The sequence below is a fragment of the Delphinapterus leucas genome, chromosome 19 (assembly GCF_059928025.1).
Source record: "Delphinapterus leucas isolate spDelLeu-1000000601 "Yukka" chromosome 19, BTC_Dleu_Yukka2, whole genome shotgun sequence".
NCBI classification, from domain to species: domain Eukaryota; kingdom Metazoa; phylum Chordata; class Mammalia; order Artiodactyla; family Monodontidae; genus Delphinapterus; species Delphinapterus leucas.
Window position 1 is genome coordinate 68,006,358 of NC_143147.1, and position 23,474 is coordinate 68,029,831.

The following is a 23,474-nucleotide window of genomic DNA, read 5'->3' on the forward strand; positions in this document are numbered from 1 at the left end:
TACTCCCCTCTCGCACAACGAAAAATGTTTGCAAAACTATGTACAGTGTACATTTTCCTAGGGAAAAGGTCCTAGCTTTCAACAGAGTCTCAAAGCAATCCAGAGTACCCCACTTAAAGCCAAAGAAAACCAAAGAGTATCCTTAGCACATTAAACAGTGCTACACACACACACACACACACACACACACACACACACACAAGAGGAACATGGACCTTCTACAGTAAAATACCTTTTGTCCGTTCTATCAGGTTTGGTAACTTCCTCTTCCTAGATTTTACTCTGGCATTTTTCCATCTGAATATGTAAATCATCAGGGGTTGGATTGAAAACTGCATCTTCTACTTGCTAATAAAAATGGAAGATTCCTTTAAGCTAGGAAATCTCCCTTTAAGTCATAGACATTAAGAAGGCAAAATCCCCAGCACAGTAGAGGTTTAATTCATTTTACTAGATCTGACCACCAGCTCCAATGAATTTTATGAAAATAAGAATCCTTCAAGGTCAGAGGGCATTACATAGCTAAAAAAGCATTGGGGTTGGGAAGTCAAGAAGTAGGTATCCACTGCACTTTCAGGCCAAAGATAAAGTGTTCTGTTCGACACCTTTGGGAGAAACAGAGTAGTTTCCCTGAGCAGAGCTGGTGAAGCCTCTTGGTCAACAAAAGCATTTTTAGAGTTAAACTGCAAAAACATTCGCCCCTCTCTGCCTCCTTTGTGATTCTGTTTCAAAGACACTAAATCAACTGCATTAGCAGAAAACAGTGCCTCTTTAGCCTCAAGGCTGACCTCCTCCAATGCTGGGGCAAAGGAATGTTTCACTTTCTAGACCATGACATCAGGGTCGCAGGGCTGACGAACAGCAAAGAAGGGTAGGGCCTCAATTAAAAACCTAATCAATGAGAGGCAAGCAGCAACAATAATGAGACACAAAAGTGAAGTCGTACAGAGGACTGAGTAACCAAGAGTTGCGTTTTCAGGGTCACGAACTGCAGACAGAACAAAAAAAACCATACACCTGTGGTTCCCAAACTGTGTGCTGAGACACCCTGAGACTCCACAGAAAACTCCTAGGGACACAAGATATCATAACTTTTCAAGGGAACCACAGCGGCATCTGTAGGACATCCTGCAAACTACTACAATTAAGTTGTGTAGACCTCGTATGGGAGGATGTGCACAGGTTATATGCCAATATTACACCATTTTATAAAACGGAATTGAGCATCCATGGATTTTGGTACCCATGGGGTGTCCTGGAACCAGTCCCCCAAGGGTACCAGGGACAACTGTGTAAGTCCTCCAACTTTGCTCTTTTACTTCAGAACTGTTTGAGCTATTACGGATCTTTTGTGCTTCTATATAAATTTTAGAATCAACTTGTCAATTTATATATTTTTCAAACCTGCTGGAATTTTTATTGAGAGTGCGTTGATTCTATAAATCAATTTGGAAAGAACTGATATGAAAACAATGTCTTCCAACGCAGGAACACAATATTTCGTCCCATTTATTCAGGTCTCCTTCATTTCTCTCTGAAGCATTGTATAGTTTTCACTGTTCAGGTGTTGTGTCTATTTTGCTAAATCTGTCCCTAAGCATTTTGAGGTTTTTGATGCTCCTGTAAATGGTACTGTTTATTGTCATTTCAATTACCGACTTCTCCTTGCTAGTTTAATAAACTCTTTTAACATGAAGAAAAAAAAAAGTTTTGTGGACCTAACGACTTAATAAATGGAGCTATTAAGTATTTCTTTTGGCCTAGGGCACCGTGGAAGAAGTTACTAAGACAATCAATGGCACCCTGAACAGAGGGTGTTTGGGAATCTCTGGCATATACATTTTTGGGTTAGGCTTGGAGGGTATACAAGCACGGTAAAAGACAGACAGTTCTGAGCTGTACACACACATACTCATTTTCCATCTCAGACTGTGTAAGCAAGAGAGAAGCGGCGTATGTAACCAATTTGTTCTGATTACATCAGTGTGACCAAACACAGACACTGGAAGAACGGCCGGTTCTTCCACATCGGGGCTGATAGAAGTAGCCAGCTGGGAAACTGGGGTCTCTCTGATATTTCATCATGACGTACACACATCTGTGTGATTTCCTTCCCCTTTAGTCACCACTGGGGAGGCTCTACACTTACTCCGGGGAGGTTGACTTTGCTTAAAAACGAGCACGTGCTTTTTTGAGAAATCTACATTTGAAATTATCTTCAGAGCCAATGCATGGTCTTCTAAAAAGACATTTAAAAGTTGTCAATGGTGAAACTCCAGCTCTGAGGGCAAATTTGACTTCTAGAAGTTGCCAAGCACAGCTTGGTGCTAAGTCTGATACACAAGGTGGGTAAAACAGAGAGGAAAATACCTGGTAAGGATTTTTGTAAAAACAAACAACTAAGGAATAATTATAAAATGATGATTCTACATGTAACACGTATGGGGGAGGAAGTGGATTCTGAAGCCTTTTCTGAAAGAGAAGTGGCCAAGATATTTAGTAGCATTATTCACATAAATAATCCTGAAAGTGTTTCCTCTGAAGGGCAATCCTTACTGATACACGCACGTAAACGGCAATTGTCCTAAAAGTCATTCACATTGCTTTTCTGGCATACCTCTGAAGCCAACAACATATAGAGAAATGGGTATTTTTATCAACATAAAGACAATATATAATGTGGGTAATTATATCACACCAAATCAAATACATTTGTGGAAAAAAGAGCATGATCTCTTTTATAGAGATATATTGACTTTCTGATACATTGATAATTATAGGCAAGGCTAATATTCAGATGGTCCATGCTGGTAGCACATGAAATATTTTGAGTATCATCCCTGGACAGGGATTTCTTCTCTCTCTCTCTCTACACACACACACACACACACACACACACACACACACACGTATGTACGTATGTACAGGAGACTCCCAACTTACATCAACTTAAATATAGTTTATGCATCTCTATATTTATTTTAAAATTAGTTGTTTAGAACTTATAACACAGTTCTAAAAAAAATCCTAAACTTTAGACTTGTAAGGCTATCAGGCCATTCTACTTTAGTATGTAAGATACCTAATCACCATGTAGAACATCGTTTCTATGGGGAAAAGGTATCCCAAATTTCAAATCAGTATTCCATCTGTCTCCTTAGGGGGTAGTAGACCATGCTGTCAACCTTGCTGCACATCAGAATCACAGTAGTGGCCTGTGAAAACTGCCTGCTCCCAGGTCCTACCCTGACCAGTTAAGTGAGACTCTCTGGGGCCTTGGCATTAACAGCATTCACAAGCTCCCAGTGATGCCAGTGTGCACCAGGGTTGAGAACCATTGACTAACCCCTCTCCCCGGGTGTACTTGTTTTGGGATTCCAGGCCCCAGGCTCACAGACTGGAGATGGGTACACATGAGACACACAGTTAGTTAAGAAAATTTCAAAGTAGAAATCACACTGAACGAGAGGTAAGAGTAATCTGACCCAGACCAGATAGATGTCTTGCTTTACATATTTCACCAAAAACTGTCATGAAATGGCCTCAGATATTTTTCTGCTACTTTCTTTTCTCAGAAGATGAATGAATACAGTTTTGATTTTTTTCTCTGGGTCTCAAAGAGAGTAACTTCCAGATTTAGAAAGAAGGGTAGGAAAGTGAATGGCAATAATAACTGGGATAATACCCTTTTTTCTGGCTGGAGAAAGATGAAGACCGGGGTAGCATCAAAGCAGATGAATTTGATGTTTATCAAACAGGTATGTCTTGGAACTGAAGATGAAGAAGTGTATGGACGAGCCATACCCTCTCTGGGCATGAGCTGGATGCCAAGAACAAGGGAAACATGCAAAGAGAGAAAAAGATAGGATTGCACTTCACAATCTAAAAGGGGAAAAAGCGGAGTATTCAAGGGAGCAGTCTTTTCTCCATATTTGTGAATTTGAGGCAAAGAAAGGAACAGAGTGTGTTCTTTTTTCTTTTAATAAAAATTCTCTGCCCTTGTGCTGCAAAGAGTGCCTTTGTATTAACACAGTGTTTTCCTGGTGGTTCTCAGTCGTATTTTCCCTGTGGACCACTTCACTCTGACCTTTGAGGAACCTCAAGCCCCAGATCAGAGAACCCGTGGGTGTATCTGGCCATGAGAAAGAGCTTTTGTTGCCTCGTCCGCCTGTTAGGAGTCCACCATGGAGCTGGCCTCCCACCGTGGAACGATCCACTGCTGAAGAAGGACGTGCCTTGAACTCGGCCTGTGGAAATGTGGCCTCTATTTCCAGGAATTCATTCAACCCTTCCCATTATCTTCTCACCTTATCAGAGAACGACTCACTGCCTTTAATTTTCTTCTACTGCAGCCCTTGCATTTATAGTAAGGCTTCTTCATTGAACGGAAAACGAAACCAAAAAAAAAGCAAGAGTACAGTAACAACAAAGGCAATCCTTGGGGCTTATACATCGTAGGAGGGGGAAAAGCAGAGGAAGGCACTGATTCTCTGTGTGGTATGACGTATTTCCCCTTAGGACTGACAAACGTCCTCCTTAGATGGTATTTATAGATATTAGACGTTATTTATAAGAGCCATTTGGCAGAATTTGTGACATCAAATACAAACATACACATGCGTGCGCACGTGTAGAAGGATAGACAGATGATAGAAAATCACATCACAAATCACATTCCATTAATAGTGTAACACAAATATCAAGAGAACCAAATCTGTGACTCTTTGAGCTGTGATAAAAGTGATCTTATGTTTTCCAAAATTGGGAAAAGAGTATGACCAGGATACCTTGCCACTTCACCAGAAAATGTGGTTATTCCCCAGGATGGAGCAGAAATTTAGGAACACGGCAGCAGCCACAACAGCTGGGACAGATACTTCACAAGAGCTCCTGGTGGATACTTTTATAATACTCTTAAAGATGCACATTAAATAACTTCTTCTGGACCACAGACACGACTGAACTTAAGAAATGAAAAAGCCTATAAATACTGCCAACCCAATCTTGTCTTTTGTCTCTCCCTCCTTGCATAAAATGGAATCTTTTCAACCAAGCGCTTAAACATAAATATTAAAATAATAAGTGGGACAAACCACAGATCTACTTACAATTTCATCACCACTGTAGCACCTTTTTACCAGGGCCAATGCATTCATTTTGTAAAGAACAAGAGAAGTCTGAAAAGCCTAAGGACTCATATGATACATCATTAAATATTTAATCACCTTTTTTAAGTCCTAAGCCTTTATCATATTTCTTCCATCTAGACAGTTCATTCTATACTATAGATTCCAAGGCCCCCTTTGGAGGGGAAAAAAAAAAAAAAGAAATGGGGAGAAAAAAACCTTCTGAGAGGCAGGGTTAAATTATCTCAAAGATGAGTTTCTATTGGCGCTTTAGTGAACTTGCTTCACCCCGTTAAACCCACCAATCCACAGGAGGGTCAACTGATGGAGTCCATTGTTTTTAGTCTCCAAGAATCGATTTTACAAAAGATGCCACGTCTGTCGCTTTGGATTCGTGTAGGGTGAAAAATGGATGTTGCTGGTAGAGAAAAGAAAAATACCTGATATTAATACCTGTCACTGACAATGCATGAGATTACCAAGTTAACAGATCTGGTTAGTCAACAAATTAAGTACCCCTATCAGGGCTAAACTGGACTCTTCCTACCCCCTCCCAAACCAAGTACACATTTAGTGATGCTAACTTTCTTTTTTTAATTGGAGTATAATTGCTTTACAACGTTGTGTTAGGTTCTGCTGTACAGTGAAGTGAATCAGCTCTATGTATACATATATCCCCTCCCTCTTGGACCTCCCCCCTCCCAATCCCACCCTTCTAGGTCATCACAGAGCACGGAGCTGAGCTCGCTGTGCTCTACAGCAGCTTCCCACTAGCTGTGTATTTTACACATGGTAGTGTGTTTATGTCAAACCGAATCTCCCAGTTCATCCCGCCCTCCCCTGTGCAGACTTTTTAAAGATATTGCTTAGCTGCTGCTCCTCCCATTTTGGTATATATTTCCATGACAGTGTATCCACTGCTTTAAAATATACACACGTAACTAGCTATACACATCCATCCCTGGTAAAATACAAGGAATAGCAAAGATGGTCCAAGGCTCCGATTTACAAATAACCCTGTCCCTTACAAAGTAATTTTTAGACAGATACAGTAGTAAAATAATTAGAAATTTCAGAGGCTTATGTACATTTCAGTTCTCAAGAAATGGGTGGCAGAGTGAGAAACCAATTTTTAAAATACCAGGAGAGGTGGTTTGGACTGAGACAGTTAACAATGCTACTTTTTAAGCCACATCTACAAGTGATACATATGTCTCTCCATGATGATTTGATCCATTCGGAAAATAATGTAGCCTGCCCAACTCGAGGTATGGGCAGAGAAAATTCAACTTGGAATTTAAAAACTGAAAAGCAAAAAAATGGTCTCTATTCATGCAGCTCCGATTAAGTAAACTTTACACCAAGTCTTGTTCTTTGCTGGGGGAATAAGCGCGGTCCAATACAGGAAGCCACACGTTTCAAAACAATTCTGAAGGAAAAGAAGCCATTTGCTCTGCAGCAGGGCAGTCCTCCCCAAATTGCTCAATTTTGTTACAGGAAGTGCCTGGCCGTCACACTGGAACCTTACACCTCTAGTTAGTAGACACGTCAGCTCATGATCCACAGTCTCCCAGTGGAAACAGAACCAACCGAACAAACCAAAAAGGACAGTTCCTTCAGGTAGAACCTAGTGCCACGTGCCCCCGAGCTAGGAGGGCCCTCTCCCTGCTTGTCTGGGGGCATTGTTCTCAAGGACTAGTTGAATAGCTAAATATGAGCGTTTTTGCACGCAGACATGTGGATGACTCACTCGGTTTCCCCTGACTTTGAGGATTTTAGTTTACAACTTTCATGTTGCCTAGCTGTAGGTTTTCTAATTATATTTGTTTTAAACCTGACAGCAGAGGGCTGGATGAGTCAGCCCTGTGGGAAACTGAATGCCCACCCGTGGAAGTTTTAGAAAACAATGCAAATGGGAAAGGAACAAAGAAATAAAGCCCCAAAGAAGGTAGGTGATCACCATTAAGTATCATGACTGAAAAAAAAAGAGGTTTTCTGCCTTTGCCCATCTGAAGATACAGGTTGGGTGCTGCTCCAGAGTTTCATATCCATGGGACTAACTGAAGCTCTAGGTGCTGGGCCCTTCCTCTTGAGCTCCTTGGATAAATAAATAGAAGCATTACTTTTGATTACTAACCACTTACACAGCACACTTACCAAGTGTTTTACCATCATGCTTATTAGCTTTCCCACATCATCTTGACACTTAGAGATCATTTTATGTCCTTTAAAGCTTTTTGCTATCAAAACAGGACACGTCAAGCCTTGGATTGTCTCAGCGACTGCTTTCAATGCCTGCCAGTCCTGTCCTACCTCTGGTTCTGCTGGTGGTTCTTAGCTCAGTGTACGTAGCCCGGGTCTGTGATTGAATTCAATAACCTGACCTGGAGCCTTAAAAAACAAAAAATCCTCAGGCATCTTTCAGCTTATTCTCAGGCTGGGAAAATGCTGTGAGAGCCAGAGGGCAGGGGCAGGGGAAAGCAGGCGGGCATGCGAAAATGGAAAGTGTGGCTCGTCTTCTTGTGCGGGTTTTGAGGCTGTAAAAGGTTGGGAGGGAACCAGTCCCTTCTATAAGCAATCAGCTAAGAATAGCAAGGACAGCAACCAGGAGACAGCGAAGGGGCACCATGGAATCATCCCCAGGCGATAGGCCCAGGCTGAGGTTCTCCAAAGAGGGGCCAGGTACAGGAAGGGAGGACTTGAACGTACTGCCGGGAGCATCGCTGCCATCACCAAGAGTCTCCAGATCCCCTGCAGACACCTCATCCCTCAAGACGGTGGTTTTCTCTGTGTTCGGTCATCCCCGTTTAACACTGTGATTCAATCTAGGACTTCCCGGGACATTCAGGGAACATAATCACCTCACTGGGCAGTCACCTGGTTTTCATTTCTCGTGGTTATCATCTAGGACAGGGGTCAGCAATTGATGGACCAGCGGCCATGTCTGGCTCACTGCCTATTTCTGAAATAAAGTTTTATTGGAACGCAGCCACACCCTTTTGTTTACCTATTGAATATGGCAGCTCTCACACCGAAACAGCAGAGTCAAGTTGTTGTGACAGCCCACAAAGCCTAAAATATTTACTGTCTAATCCTTGACAAAAACCCTGGCTAGTCCCCTACCCCAGAAGAACAATTCCTACCGAGTCATGTCCCCCCATGGACATTTGAGAGAATAAGCAAATGAAATGATCTTAAAGCATGTCCACTTCTCAAGCCAAACAGGGCAAAATATATGGAATTCCTATAAGAGGCACATGTCTGGGTTGGGGCCTTAATTATACTGTTCTTCACCTGGAAAAGAGGAGTTTTTTTTCCTTTCTACCTCTTCACCAACTCCCACAACCTAAACAATAGCCTCTCAGCATGTGTTTTCCCAAAGCTACAGTCAAAGAGTTTGGACTCAGATTTTCCATTGAAAAACCTCAATTCCACAGAAAAGCAAGGAGCAGTTATGGCCTTAAAAGTCAAGTCCGTTTCCAGGACCACAAAGATGAATGCCATAAAAGGCGGGGGGGGGGATGGAGGGGAGACCCACACTATCTTACAACATTAATATGTAGACCATAATAGACCATGGTGTTAGAATAAATTGGAAAAGTAGAATTCAGCGTCAGCTACCAATGGATATTAAGCTAGGACTCTGTATTTTTTCTCAAGGGTGTTCCATTGAAACCTCTGATAAGAAGTCACTTGGAAGGGGGAAAAAGATGTCATGCATTTTAAATCACCAGACATATACAGAAAATATTCTTGTATCTAAAAAGACTGACAAGCAAGGCAACTTTACAATAGGAGTACAGGCTCCATAGGACCCCACAGGAATCGCTCTATGCCTATTGCCCTTTATGTGACATTAATTTTAAAATACTCTGGGGGTTGCAGAAGAATACCAGAAAAGAGCAGCCAGGGTTGAAAAGGCCCCTGACTGGCTATTATAAACATAATCAGAGAGGAAATATTTAATCCAAACAGGCAGTATGCTAAGACTTTTTCAAGCATTACTCATCTCCTTTTCTGCCTCAATTGTGGGTATTAGTTGAATAAAGCTTCGTTGAATGCTGAGTCCCAGGGGCTGCCTTTTTAAAGAGGACAAAGAAGCCCAAGAAGGGTGCCTTGTCTCTTGTCAGACTCTTCCCAGAACTCTTTCACAGTCACACAGTCGATGCATGGTTCAGACTTAAATCCACGCTTAACCAACAGAACTAAAAATCCACGTGATAAGCTGTGACTAACCAGATATGCTTTCTACTTTCCTGGCAACTTTCGAATATATGTAATAAATACATTGTTGTCAACTCTAGTCCCCATGCTATATATTCTACCCCCAGAACTTATTCATCTTGTAAATAGAAATCTGTATTCTTTAACCACCTTTATCCAGTCCCCCAACCCACCCACCCCTGGCAACCACCAATCTACTCTCTGTTTCTTTAAGTTCAATTTTTTTAAGATTCCACATTTAATAGATCATACAGTATTTGTTTCTTTCTGTCTGACTTATTTCACTTAGAATAATGTCCTCAGGCTTCACCCGTGTTGTTGTAAGTGGCAGGATTTCCTTTTTTAATGCTTGAATAATATTCCATTGTGTGTGTGTGTATATATATATATTTTTTTTCTTTATCTGTTCATACATCATTGGGCACTTAGATTGTTTCCACGTCTTGGCTGTTATAAATACTGCTGCAATGAACATGGGGGTGCAGATATCTCTTCAAGATAGTGATTTCATTTCCTTCATTGATCAAAAATTGATCAATCATGTAGCACTTAAGTTTCTCTCATTATTGAAATCCTTTAAATTATGGTTTCCTTCTATTTGTGTTCCTTGGTGACTCCTAATGTCTTTAAAATTTGAAAATATAAATTTCACAGACATAATTTGGTCTATACGATGACAGGTTTTATTATCATGTAAAAAATTGCTAAGACTGGTGACACAGCCCGGTTATACTAAGGATGAGTATAGGGCACACGAAAGCCTCAGCTCTTTTTTTCTTAGTTTAACCTCACTTACCAATGTCTCAGTGAATCAGCACTCCCAGTACAGCTGTTTGATTATAATTTAGGTGTCAGTCATTTTCCCTGTACTCGCTGTTAGTCTGGACACATTTACACCACTAACAACACTCACCATAAGCTCTGGATATGTTGGCCTCTCTTTGGAATTCTTCTTCAAGCTTAAAGAAAAAAAGAAGATCACATTAAAATCTCGAAACCATCTGTATTTTCACTAGACTAGGATTTCAGAACCTGTGGAAGACTAAACAGAACCACCTTTAAAAATGTACTGAAAACATAAATCTCCCTTCTTGACTTTCCTCTTTAGTTAGTCTTACCAGTTACGTTTTAAATCACTCTGGGTGTACCTTAATGGGAAGAATAAGAGTGTGTGTGTGTGTGTGTGTGTGTGTGTGTGTGTGTGTTTACTTATGACACTTTACCAATGACATAAAAACCAACTTTTATTATATATCAAAATACGTGTCTCCTTTCCTTCAAAACAGCATTTAGTCCACCCCCACTTGCAAAGAAATTGGCAGGTATTTCTATGACAAGCATTATCTCCTCACTATCTTCAGTACCTCGTCCTCTTTGCCTCTGGCCCCTTGCACGCATGATTTGCTTTTATCTACTCCCTGCTGAACCTGCTTGAGAGAGAAGCAATACACACAAATGTCTAAGGTCACGCTGCTGGTTTACGACCTCTTGGCCGAGGAAAGAGCACACGCAGCCAAGGACTTAGCAGTTATTCTTCTTAGAAATATCAGTACTTGGTGGTCAGACACTACTGTCAAGTGGCTCCCATTCATTCAGCTGTCTGTACACACAGACATCTTAATCACATTTGATACTGGAGGCAATAGTAATAAAACTGCAGTATGAAGAGACCAACCCCTCACCCTTGTTCTTGACCCACCCCTTTATCCACCCGCAGCCTTAAAATGGAAAAAAAAAAAAAAAAAAGAAGCAGTTTATTTGGAGTTGGAATCCCAGGTTACAGAATGGAGAAAAGAATGATTTTGAAAAGTATGATTCGCAAGGCAACCTACAGACTCCTGTACCCTGGGCCAGAAGATCATACGTGGATGGAAAGGAGGTTTGCCTGGCGTTGAAGGAACCAAAAAAATGACTGGTTATTGGGTGGCTGGGGTTCGTGCTAATGGATCATTTAGAGAAAATGAGACCTAGTATGTGTGACATGAGCTCTGTTCCACCCACAGAGGCTAACAATTGAGGGGAGGGCCAGATACAGAACCAGAGAGTGAAACAGCTGAGATGCTTGGAAAAACTATGGTTTAAAACAACACAAAATGAAAAAAAAAAAAGGGAAGCCTTTGAACCAGAACAACTTAAAGCAGCCTACCCGTTGACTCCAGGCAATGCTGTGGGTAGAAGCCAGGGAACCTGAGACAGGGCACAGGTAGATGTGAGGACAGAAGTTTCAACCTGGAACTGAGGGCAGATCTAGGACCCTAGTGACCTCACAGCCCAGACAACCTAAGAGAGAAAGTTTCATCTCAACTGAGGATAAAAATAAGATCGAACTAGAAAGAGGACTTATCGACTGTCACAGCTGGGTTGACATGGGAAGATGTGCCTGAGTGAAATGAAGGAGACATTGTAGCTCCCACTGATGACGCCATGTGCACCTATATCCTGAGATTCTAAAAGGCTCTGTTGGTGGTTCTCAACTGCAGGTGGTTTTGCCCTCCAGGGGACTTTCGGCCATGTCTGGAGGCACTTCTGGTTGATGTAGCTGGTGGGGGGGGGGGCGGTTATTGGTACTAATAGGAAGAGGCCAAGGATGCTGCTAAGGACACCCAACGATAAAGAATGATCCAGTCCAAAATGTCACTAGTGCCGAGGTCGGGAAACCCTGGGCTATGTGTCCTAGGGCATTCCTCCTCGCTGCCCCCTCTAGCTCCTTCTCTGAAATGAAGTTGGCTTACAGTCATCTCCAGCTGGTTCATCTCTCTTTTGGGCATATCCTCATGTCTACCTCCCCTCCCTGCCTTCCACCCCAGGAAACAAAAGTCTTTCTAAGTTCAAGAGCTAGTTCATCTAGAAAGAAACACGGAAGAAATGTGATCCCAGGTGCGTGGCTGACTTGCACAGAGACCCTAGGAAAAAAAGCAAACAGACTAATGTACAAAAGCCTTGAATTTCGGCTGTTGTTCAAATCGAATCAAGAAGCACAAAGTCTTCTCTATAATCTGAACAATTTATCCTCCTAAAATCAGTAAGGAAAAGCACACATGCAACGTTAAATCCACACTCAGTAGTCAAGTGGTCGCTTTCAAGTGTCCTATTTAGATGGACCATTAATCAAGCGTCAAACCCTAAATCTACACAGACTCTGAAAAAGTCTCCTTGAAGACCACATCCCAGCTTTCCATTCCCACCTCTCACTGGTCAGCCCTGAACCAAGGAAATGATGGAAAGAAAAGCTTGCCTCTCAGATGATTCAAACGAACAACGCCCTCTTTCACCAACCTGAGTTCTTTGCGGTATAGCTGAGTTTTGACCTATTTAGTACATAATGAAATGATACTCTCTCTTCTCATCACGTAGAAGAAATCAAATACTTATTTTTTTAAGGAGAGGTCATTTTAAGTCAGGACGTCCTATCTTTTCACTTGTGCAAGTTTATGAAAATTTCTCCAGATTTTTTTGTATAAAGGAAATGTAGGGAAAATACCCCAAGTTGACCGTCATAAAGCGCTAAGAATTCCTGAAACCTCAGAGATCGCTGTCAATAGACTATTTCTTGACCTACGGCCTCTGATTAGAAATCTCAGAATGTACCACAAGCACTACTGCAGAGTACTGTTGGAAAATATTTACACAGCAAACCAAGGCTGTTTACTGAATTAATATAACTGATATAACCCATTCTCTCCATCTTTTAAATCAAGAACACTTCAAAACATGGGCTAAGAATAGCAAAATACTCAGGATAAGGTTATAGGAAAAAAAGCAAATTTTCCATGTTTAATAGGAAGTGCTTGAAATTCAGTACAAAATAACAACTGTGGAGTTCAAAGCTACACCAATTTCTTTTTGGATTTGAGTCAGACTTTTGATTTTCAAGTGGCTTGTCATTTTCAAGCGTGCAATTAGCTAACTGCCCTAATTGCTCTTCCAAATGCCACAACACACACTCCTGACCGTAGCTGACACTAAAAAACAGCTTTATGCCGCCTTGAGCATTGCTAGCTTCGAGTTTGTGCTGACCAGAGGATTTCTGCCTATTTGAATTCCCCCTGACTGTTTCCAAGAAGGGCTCTTTGGTGCGTCCACAGAATAAACACACAATGCGCCTCCCGAGCCGTACATTGGTCATAAGCTAAATAAATATCCAGGGCCTCTTTTTACTGTCCTTCCTGAACAAGTCAGGAGCTATATTTGTTTGTGTCTCTTTTGTACTAGTTCACACAGTATCGACATCTGGGTGGGCCTCTAACCATCTCCGATGGACATCGGGCTGGTGGACTGGGCGCTGAGCTCTTAAATAGGCCTAAAGGCACAGCAAGAAGGAAGTCAAGCTGTTTGGGCCCTTCGCAGAGCTGGTCCCCAATGACCTTCCCTCAGTCCCCACGCCTATAACCTATCGAAAGAAGTTATGGTGAAAAACTCTAAGCCTGCCAAGATTCCATTTGCTGGAGAAAGTCAGTTGTGAAACCTTCTGTAGGACTAGAATGTAAGGCTTTTCTATTCGATTCCTCTACCGTGAATCCCCAAACAAGGCCTAGATGGTGAGCCTCCCTGGCTCCAGGAACTCTTCAAAAGCCCTAAGATAAGAAAGCCAAGTGTAGGGAAAAAAGAGGAAGAACATGTCATTCGCTGGTCCTGTTTCAAAATCAGTACAGAAAGGAGGGGTTTGTAAGGTATCGTTGCTGTTGTTGTTTTCTTCAAGTTCATAAGGAGTAAATGCCTTAACTTTCTTTTCTTTTCTTTTCTCTCCTCCCCGCAACCCTTACCCCAACTCAGAGGATAACGTTTCTCTGATGCTGCTACAAAAGAAAGATACCAGCCGGATCTCTGGGCTCTATCATATCATAACTTTGGATATGACAGTGATAGCCAGTAAGTGCCTCTACTCCACCCCTCAAACTGCACTTTACTGTCAATTGACCAGCAGTGACCAGAGGAGAGTGACTACCAAGCTGATGCCCTGGATGAAGGTGCGCGGCTGCGATGCCATCAGATGCTTATGGTGGACGCTTCCCACGGAAGGTCACAGATACCCTGACAGGCCACCTAAGCCGTGAGTAATGCACCCTTTTTCTTCTTGTTCTACATTTAACCCAAAGACAGACGTAGGAAATAAAGACACAGATGCATCTTTCCCAAAATTTGAGATTAAGTTTTTCGCTGTCCAAATCTGTAGTCCTTCTTCCCCACTTTCCACAAAGAGTTGGGCTTTTTGAGAAGTCCTGAAGGATCATAGCCTGACTATATCATAAAAATACACACAGAGGTCACTCAAAAAGGGGTCCTTTCATGAAGGTGTGCCTCAAAAATACACAGGAAAATGGAGGAACCAGGTATAAAAGGGAGATAACACTCATAGGCTACATCTTTCTTTCATCAAGAAATAAAAGAGGTGTTTTATAGGTAATGATCATTTTTCCATTCTTTCCACCCAGCCCCAAATCAAACTTAAAACTGTCAGTAATAAAACAAGTGAATACCTAGACTGCTATTGTGGGCAGGTGTGTATCTGTATGCTAATACATGTGAAAAGTAAAATTGCCTCCATAAATATCTAAGCCATTCATAAAATCCCCCAAAAAATCAATACTCTTTTTTGAAGTATTAGACAACTTTCCCAACTCAGTTGACTTCAAAACAATGTTCACACTAAGGGGGTATCAAAGAAAATATATTGGTGGTTTACGGTAGGCAAAGAACGATGCACCTGGCATCTGAAACAGGAGAGCCTGGGACTCTTAAAAACTCCGACTGAGGATAAGTAGGAATGCTCATAAAATTCAGAATTAATGCTCCCCTTCAACTTCTCAATTCTCATACCAACAAAAATGACTATTTTACACAATTGATCTTAGGTATCAGATTCTACGGGAGCTACCACACTCAAAAGTCGGAGGAAGAATTTATTCTTTGACAACTTCAAAGTTAAAGCGATTTGAGTTTTGTTTCAATTATTATTTTTTTTTTAAATAAGCCCATAAACAAGCTAGACTGGATGACTTGAGTACAAATGAAATGACAGAGAATCAACAGTTATTAACGGAATTAACAATTCCGAGAAAGCTGGAAAATGTCTATGGCTCAGAAATTTTAAATTAATGAACCACAGTAGCTGGGACTAAAAATGAGAGAAAACGAGAGGGAAACAGAGACCTCAGAGGGGTGGCCATGAGGACACTCTTATGCTGTGCGGCGGGGAGGGCCGGCCAGGGCGGCTGCTACATGAACAGCAGTAGCACAGGTGTCTGCACCTTCCACAAACGTGTGCGTGCGCTAAAGTTAGAAAACATGTATTTTTTCCAAAGCTTTCATTTTTAAGATATCTGTAAAAAGCTTTAACACTCTGACTCTTTAGGGGAAGTTCTAAGTAGGAGAAGAAAACTGGTAAAAGAAAAAGTCATCCAACGATTTTTCAGTAAATTGCAGATGAAAAGGAGCCTTCTGAATAGGAAGAAATTAATAACGGGTCTCTAGAGCATAGATGTGAATCATGGGTTCTCACCGCAGCCCTAGAGTAGAAGGATTTGAGAACATTTGAACAGGACTGTTATTCAGGACACTCCCCAGGCCAATTAGATCAAAGTCTCTGAGGCCGAGGCCTAGGTGACGGCACATCTTAGAAACGAGCAGCCGGAGTTGAGAACTGTCGGATTAAACCGCCGGTTCACAACAGGCAGCGTGGCTTTCTCAGACCTTTCACACCAGCCTTGCTCTTAGCAAGGCTTCCTGAAGTTCCCAGAGTCTCGGGAAAGGGGGCCAGGTGGGAGAAAGCTTACATAGTGCAGAGCTTGAAAAGGCTTCCTTACAGAAGCTCCTTCTCCACTATCACCCTTCTGGAGAACTGTCGGTGTGAACTGTCAAAGATGCCTCAGTCCATTTCCTAGGTGACCTTTAAACATTTGAGGGTAAGGAAAACAAAAATCAAAACCAAAAACCAAGTTCTCAAAACCAGAAGGCAAAAGCCGGAAGCCATCTCAGCCTGGCAGGTGTACCACCACTCCTTGCATACTCAGGCAAGGAGAGCAGAGAGGAGGATGCATCCCCAGAGCCCAGAGGATGCACGTATTAGGAGGACCCAGCAGCACACTGTCCTACAGCCCTCTCTGGCCATTCAGCCAAAACTACCCCAGAAACAAACTGTGGCAGCTCAGCCTCATATATCCTTCGGGAAAGGTACCCGGGGCGACATGGGCTTAGAGCCGATGAAAAGTCCAAGGGCCTTAGTTTCATAAGCAATAGGCAGCTGCTTGGGCTTAATCCTGTTTCCTGATAAAAGCCATACTCAGAAGGCTTCTTCCAAAGGGCGTGGAGGCCGAGGAACGATAACCTTGAGGAAGCCAGACTCTCAGCAGCCTTCAGAACACCAGCCCCTCCCTTAGCAGCCAGCAGCCCGACTGCCCTTCTCCAAGGACCGCAGCTGGGCTTCTCGCCACCTCTGAGTCCCTTCCCCCAAGTCTCATCTGCTCCGGAGGCGCCCGGATAAACCACCTCATCTCCAACGCAGCCTCCTCTTTCCAGCATCACTTGCGATGGTCATTAGTATCAAAGCATGCCAAGCATCATGTTCCCTACGCAGACAGAAATCACTAGATTTTCCGGAGAAAACAATCCCCTCTCCAAGTTTCCTCAATTCCACTTTCAATTTCCATGAAAACAAAGTTTACAGCATTAGCACGGTTCCTTCCAACTTTTTTTATTTTCCCTTCTCAGACCGCCCCCCCCCCCGCCCAGTACTGTCCACTGTACACTTATGGGCAAGCACGTCCGTAAGTTAGCAAGTGTTCTGTAAGAATCAGCCTACAGACACTAGAACTGCTTTGTAAGACTTCTAGGTACCTAAGGGAGGCTCTGAAAATAGCCTCTGTCTTCTTATCCAGGGTGGTTCTTTGTGTCATACCTACTTTTCATCCCTAACCCTCCGGTGGGTCGCCCACCTCTTTATGCTCCGGTCAACATCACATGGCTTGAAATTCCCATAAAAGAGTTTCTCCCTTTTGCGGTATGATGCACGGTGTCCCTTCTGCCTGGAATACCTCTTCCTCCCCTATTTCCCTTTCGCTTGGACGTACCTCACAGGGTCCCAGCCCAGCATTTATTTCCTCCAGAAGCTCAACCCAGCGCTGTTCCTCTGCGTCCCCCAAATACCCTGTGCATGTCTCCATGTCTGGACTTGCAGTGTGGACTAGCATGACTGACTGTGGACGCGCCCTCCTTGGCTCTGAGCTCAGCGGGGGAGGGGCAGAGCCATCTTTGTTGCTCAGCAGCAAGGACAGGCCCGTCAGTGCTTTGGGGATGGACGCGTGCATCGTGGATTAAAACGACGGGGGAAAGTCATGAGAACTCCTCTTGTTTCCTCACGCTGGCCTCTGAGAGACAGGCTGTCTTACCACTGTGAGGTAAAGTCAGCAAACTCTTCGGAGAACTTGTCTGCCGGGAGTTGTGGCGACGGCTCCTCCACCACCTGTTTGAGCTGCTGAAAAGGAGTTCCCCACGAATCATAGGGAAACCGGAGGATGGCCAGCTCGATCTAGAGGGGAGAGGGACACAAGGAGACAGGAGCTTACACGGGGTGCTTAGGTAAAGAGGGGGTCCGCTAGGGAATCCACTTGGCTCCAGGAGAGCCAGAGGGAGGCACGATGGTGACCATCAGGTAAACTGGCGGGAGGGGGAAAACTAATGCCCTGTTCTCTAGCAGTTTTCCTCCAAGTCCTAGTGCTAGGGGTTTGCAGATTACGTCGTACCGGAGACAGCCACTTAAGCCTACTTAAAACTGGGTCCTCCCTAAAACCCGATGTGGCGCTTCATAAAATTGTAAGCCAGCGGTATGAAACTTCGGGATGTAAAGCGACCAGGTTTTCAAATGTTGAGTCTAAACAGTGATTCTCACCCTAAGACTCGTACAGAGCTGTACATCTGCCGCCATCTGCTGGGAGCGCGCTAGAACTAAAGACAAGCAAACAACCAGGACCAGATGGCTGATCTTTGTTTGGACTTGAGTGAAGGCCACTTTGCTGGGACAAGAGCACGCGCTTTCTGGGCAGGGATGTGAAGTAACGCACAGGATTTAGTCAGCTGCCGTGTCTGGGAAGGAAACAGGACCACCAGGGGTCATTGCAGACCTCGGCGACACACCGAAAGTGCGTAATCGGCAAAGTTACGCATCACGCACTCCCTGCGCACCTTTGGGCCTGTGCCTGAGAAAATTACCCTGTGCGCTACTGTGAGTTTGGGCTCTACCTGTACTCAACAGCCAAGACTTCTGTCATAACCATGTTCTGGGAAGCTGAGCCCATGTCCTGGATAACAAAGCTCTATCAGGGTCTGGGGCGGGGGATAGATTTGGAGTTTGGGATTGACATGTACACACTGCTATATTTAAAACATAACCAACAAGGACCTGCTGTACAGCACAGGGAACTCTGCTCAATATTCTCTAATAACCTAAATGGGAAAAGAATTTGAATAAGAATAGATACATGTGTAACTGAACCACTTTGCTGTACACGTGAAACTAACACAACATTGTTAATCAACTATGCTCCGACATAAAGTAAAAATTGAAAAAGAAATAAAAAGCTCCATCAGGGTCCACACACATTAGCGCTCTTTGAGTAGCTTAAGCTTCTGCATGCCTTGATTAGAATAATTTAATTTTAAACCATAAAGAAAACTATCCGGAACGGTAGTCAGACCCTCTCATTTACAGATGAGGACAGTGAGACAGCCTGTGTGATTCCATCAGTGAATCAGGGGCACACAGCTACTTGGAGGTAGAATCAAGAGAAGTGTGTTTTGTCCAATCCCAGTTCCGTATTTCTGCTACACCACACTGCAAACAATGGTCGCTCCAAATCTCCTGCTCTCTCAGACCGGCGTCTCAGGCACCTGCCTCTTGTTCTCCAGGCTCACCCCATTCCAACTTCATGCCCCGAACACCCTGGTCCACGATGATTATCATACACTACCATGGTGATGCCCAGACTCCAAATGTCGGACTTCACGCTGTATCCCTTCTGGTTGAGCTCTGGGTTTATTCTCTCGGGCTGGAAAGGAGACAGAAAAAGACAGCTGAGCTGACATTCCTGGCTCCATAAAGGCTCAGGGCTGAGAGGGTCACCAGCTGCCCAGTGAGCTGCTGTGAGCTGTTAACATACCTCCCAGGCCAAGAGGCTCACTAACTACAATAAATAACAACGTCTCCATGGGATTTTCCTCATTCTCCACACGTCTTTTCTTGGAGACAGTAATGGATCAAAGTCCCCTCTCAGTTCAAAAGCAATTTCAATTCTGCCTTATGAAGAACATGATATACATGACAAAATTACTTTGTCAGCCTAGAAGTTGCCTTGTTTAAAAGACCAGCGGTCCAGAACTCAGTAAAAAGAGTCAACAGAGTCGCTGGGCTACTGTCTGGTGTTAATAGACCTCAACAACTTTTAGCTAAACATGGACAGAAAGCTTTTCAATTCTAAGAGCAGGTTCATTTCCAAGTAGAATATTTACAGTAGAAGTCCCTTAAGTTAAAGGGAGTCTCTGCTAAAGACAATGAACCTCCATAGCTATGAGGTTCCTTCAGGACTCACTTAACTGACTTGTTTGGGGAATTTAAATTCTTTCTTCTGTTCTCAACAAACAAGGCAGCATTCCCTTGTAACACAGTGTGGAAAATTGTGTGGGCTCTGTGTATTACCCACCTGCTTTTTCAAAGAATATACCTCTTTGCCTGATATTTTTAAAGAGTGATTTGTAGAAACATAGGCAACGTAATCCATTGCATAGTTTTAAATTTTATTTTATTTTTCCAGTTTTATTGAGATATAGTTGACATATAATATTGTGTAAGGTCTTTTGTTTTGTTGTGTTTTTTTGGCCACACCGAACAGCATGTGGGATCTTAGTTCCCCAACCAGGGATCAAACCCACACCCCATGCATTGGAAGTGTGGAGTCTTAACCACTGGACTGCCGGGGAAGTCCCCTTTACCTGATTTTTTTTTTTTTTTTTAAAGAATACATATGAAGGAAGGGATTCAGTATTTCAGACAGGAAATATTAAGAAAAAAGAAGATGCAGAATATTTCTTGCATCTTAGGCACATCTCTGTTTTCCCTCCCTGGCCGTCCCTTTCCTATTTCCTGGCATGGTTTGAAGGCAGTTACATTCTCGATGCCACCCCCGGCTGCTGTACTTACGGCCATGTACGGTTTGCATCCTGCATCGATAGTTTTAGCGACGGAGTCAACAAGGTAGCCGCTGATTCCAAAATCGCACATCTTCACCTGGCCCAGGGTGTTGATGAGCACATTGGAAGGCTTGACATCTGAAAGCAAGAACAGTCAGGAGCCCAGGGTGGTAATAGCATCCCTCTGCCACCAGGGGCCCTGGAACCTCCCTTCCTCCTTCCCCTTCACTTTCTTCTCAAGACCCAATGCAGAAGTAACCGCCACCCCTGTGATACAACATTGTAAATCAACTCTACTCCAACATAAAATAAAAACTTTTTAAAGAAAGAAAAACATCAAAGCTGAGAAAAGGGGGAAAAGTCAACTTGATTTTCTTTTTCTTAATCATTTTCAAATGTTTTATTTCAATTTACAAAAGTAGAATTTACTAAGTTGATTTGGATTACGGAAAGCTTGGAAGAAAGAGAAAGGACATTCTTATATACGTGGCAGATAGACCATAAAATGATTTCAGCAGTATTTAGAATGAGTAGTCACAGAAATGTTTTTCATTAGTTCATTCAGTCTAATGTCATTAGTTCTTGTTCTGCTGGATCTTGGGTTAGTAGTCTGCTTTCTATTTCAGCGGTCCCCAACCCTTTTGACACCAGGGACCGGTTTCGTGGAAGACAGTTTTTCCACGGGGGGGCTGGCGGTGGGCGGGGATGGTTCAGGCCGTAATGCGAGCGATGGGGAGCGGTGGGGAGCCGTGGGGAGCAACGGGGAGCGACTGGGAGCGGCAGATTAAGCTTCACTCGCTCGCCCGCCGCTCACCTCCTGCTGTGCGGCCCAGTTCCTAACGCGCCGCGGACCGGTACCAGTCCAAAGCCCAGGGGTTGGGGACCCCTGTTCTATTTCACCTTGTGTCCTTCTTGTCGGATTGGGAATCCATCAATGGAAAACACTGTTTCCTCTATCTAATTTCTCATCTTCGTTGCCCTCATACATGCAGTAAGAACTTAAAAATTGATGATTGAATTAAACGCCTAGCCCCATGGGCCAATCATCTCTGTTATGTTAGATGAATAAGTTCTAGAGATCAGCCGTTACAACATTGCCCCTGTAATGAACAATTCTATATTGTGCCCCTTAGAATTTGTTATGAGGGTAGAGCTCATGCTAAGTGTTCTTGTGACAGTAAAATAGTGTTTTACAAGCCCGGTTCATGATGACCTGTTGCGCATTTAGTGGAATGAAAAGGCAGACTGTGACATAACGATACACCAAATACGATCAAAGCCGCCAGTTTTCATGGATGCTTCTGCCGGAAGTGTGTCAGAGGTCACAAGGTGTTAACTCATCATAAACCCAGATATTCCAGACCAGGAGGCAGGTCACAGGGTATACATGTGGATAAAGAAGTTTCATTCTACAGTTCTTAAATGAATCCTTCAGTCTCGAGAGAGATAACGCACTCCCCAAAGAGATGAACCATTGTTATGTCTTGATAATGGAATTAGAAATTACAGTTAACTTTTTCCCTAGTGACACTTTTCCCGAAGGGCATGTACTCAAAAGAAGAAAGTTATTCTAAAAACTTTAAAGACTATCCTTTATCATTTTTCCCTTAAACAACAGATAAACAAATTTCATTTTATTATTTTTTATACTTTATAAACATTCTCTACTATGAGTGAAACATTTTATAATTTTGGAATAAGCCTTTAAAATTCAGTTTCACATTTGTGGATAATCCACATTCTTCTTCCTATCTGAATTCCTTCCCACTTTCTTCTTTTTCTCTTCCTCCCTATTTTCCCCATTTTTAATCATAACAATGAATAATAATAATAACAATCATAATAGGAATACTCTTTGAAGCATCTTACATTACTTTCAGGCTCAGAGAGTGTAAGAATTATCAAATCACAATACCCTATTAGCGATCAATACTTTCCATAAATTTTTTCAGAGACCTGATTAAACATATCTCTTCCAAGAAGCTTTCCTTGACTATGGTCACCCAGTACTAATCATTTTCTTGTTTTGTATTCTACCTCTACTAGTTCCATATGTGGTACATTCATTTTTTTTTATGTGGTTTTTTCGCCAGGTGTTTGTTATATATTTGTCTTATTTCCCTATCAAGAATCCCTATGTAGAATTTGAATAAGAATATATTTTTTTCTCAGATACCTGTCAGGGCATCTATTATAGTGCTGTGTAAACATAGTGCTGTGTACATGTTGGACAGTGATTGCAAAAGGTATATGGATGGTTGGAGGCATGGAAGAAAGATGGAAGAAAGGATGGATGGATGGATGGATGGATGGATGAAAAGATAACAGGAAGGGAGAAAAGGAAGGAGGGAGAAGAGGAAGAGCCATATCTTCCAATTTTTTCATCTTATCCTGACTCCTGCTGTCTGAAAGGGCTGTGCTTTATACCACTTTCATGTGCACAAGAATCACCTGGGAATCTTGTTAAAATGCAGATTCTGATTCAGTTGGTCTTGGGACCCATGATTCTGCTTTTCTAACAAGCTCTCGGGTGACGGCCAATACTAGGTGAATTTTTATCCTATTCTCTAAAGTTCTCAATGGGTAATACCACAGCTCTGCTTGGTAACAGGCATTTTATATTCAAGTTTTAATATAAAGCCCACGTCTTCTGATGCCCTCAGACAAGTTAAAGAACAGCTACTTGTATATGATTTTGCTATCCAGTCCCAAAGGAAAACCCCTCCATTCTCTTGCCTGACTCAATTCCATCCACTGGGGAATAAAAAAAAAAGATAAAACTCAGGTAAAAGAAATAAAATTGATAAAAGGAACAGCCAAGGCAGCTCCATGGATACTTACCTCGATGAATGACAGAGAGCTTACTGTGTAAATGTTCTAATGCTTTTACAATCTGCAAGAGAAACACAAGGTGGGTTTGTTTCCCGCCATCACTGGAAAGAAACT

The 23,474-nt window shown here is 42.7% G+C and overlaps 1 protein-coding gene across 2 annotated transcripts in view; it reads right to left on the reverse strand.

The window, feature by feature from the left end:
- The window catches only part of MAP2K6 (mitogen-activated protein kinase kinase 6), a 136,119-nt gene that overhangs the window by 8,677 nt on the left and 103,968 nt on the right, over positions 1–23,474 (reverse strand). The window contains exons 7-12 of one of the 2 annotated variants that reach the window (XM_089901710.1): positions 23,370–23,421; positions 20,539–20,666; positions 19,313–19,390; positions 17,735–17,874; positions 10,264–10,309; positions 5,429–5,544 (exon numbers count right to left, since the gene is read on the reverse strand). In XM_089901710.1, coding sequence (XP_089757836.1) covers positions 5,467–5,544; positions 10,264–10,309; positions 17,735–17,874; positions 19,313–19,390; positions 20,539–20,666; positions 23,370–23,421 — 522 coding nt within the window. In that variant the 3' untranslated portion in view covers positions 5,429–5,466. Of the gene's footprint in view, positions 1–5,197; positions 5,545–10,263; positions 10,310–17,734; positions 17,875–19,312; positions 19,391–20,538; positions 20,667–23,369; positions 23,422–23,474 lie in introns of those variants that run through there. The other variant, XM_022589779.3, reaches the window with a different exon arrangement.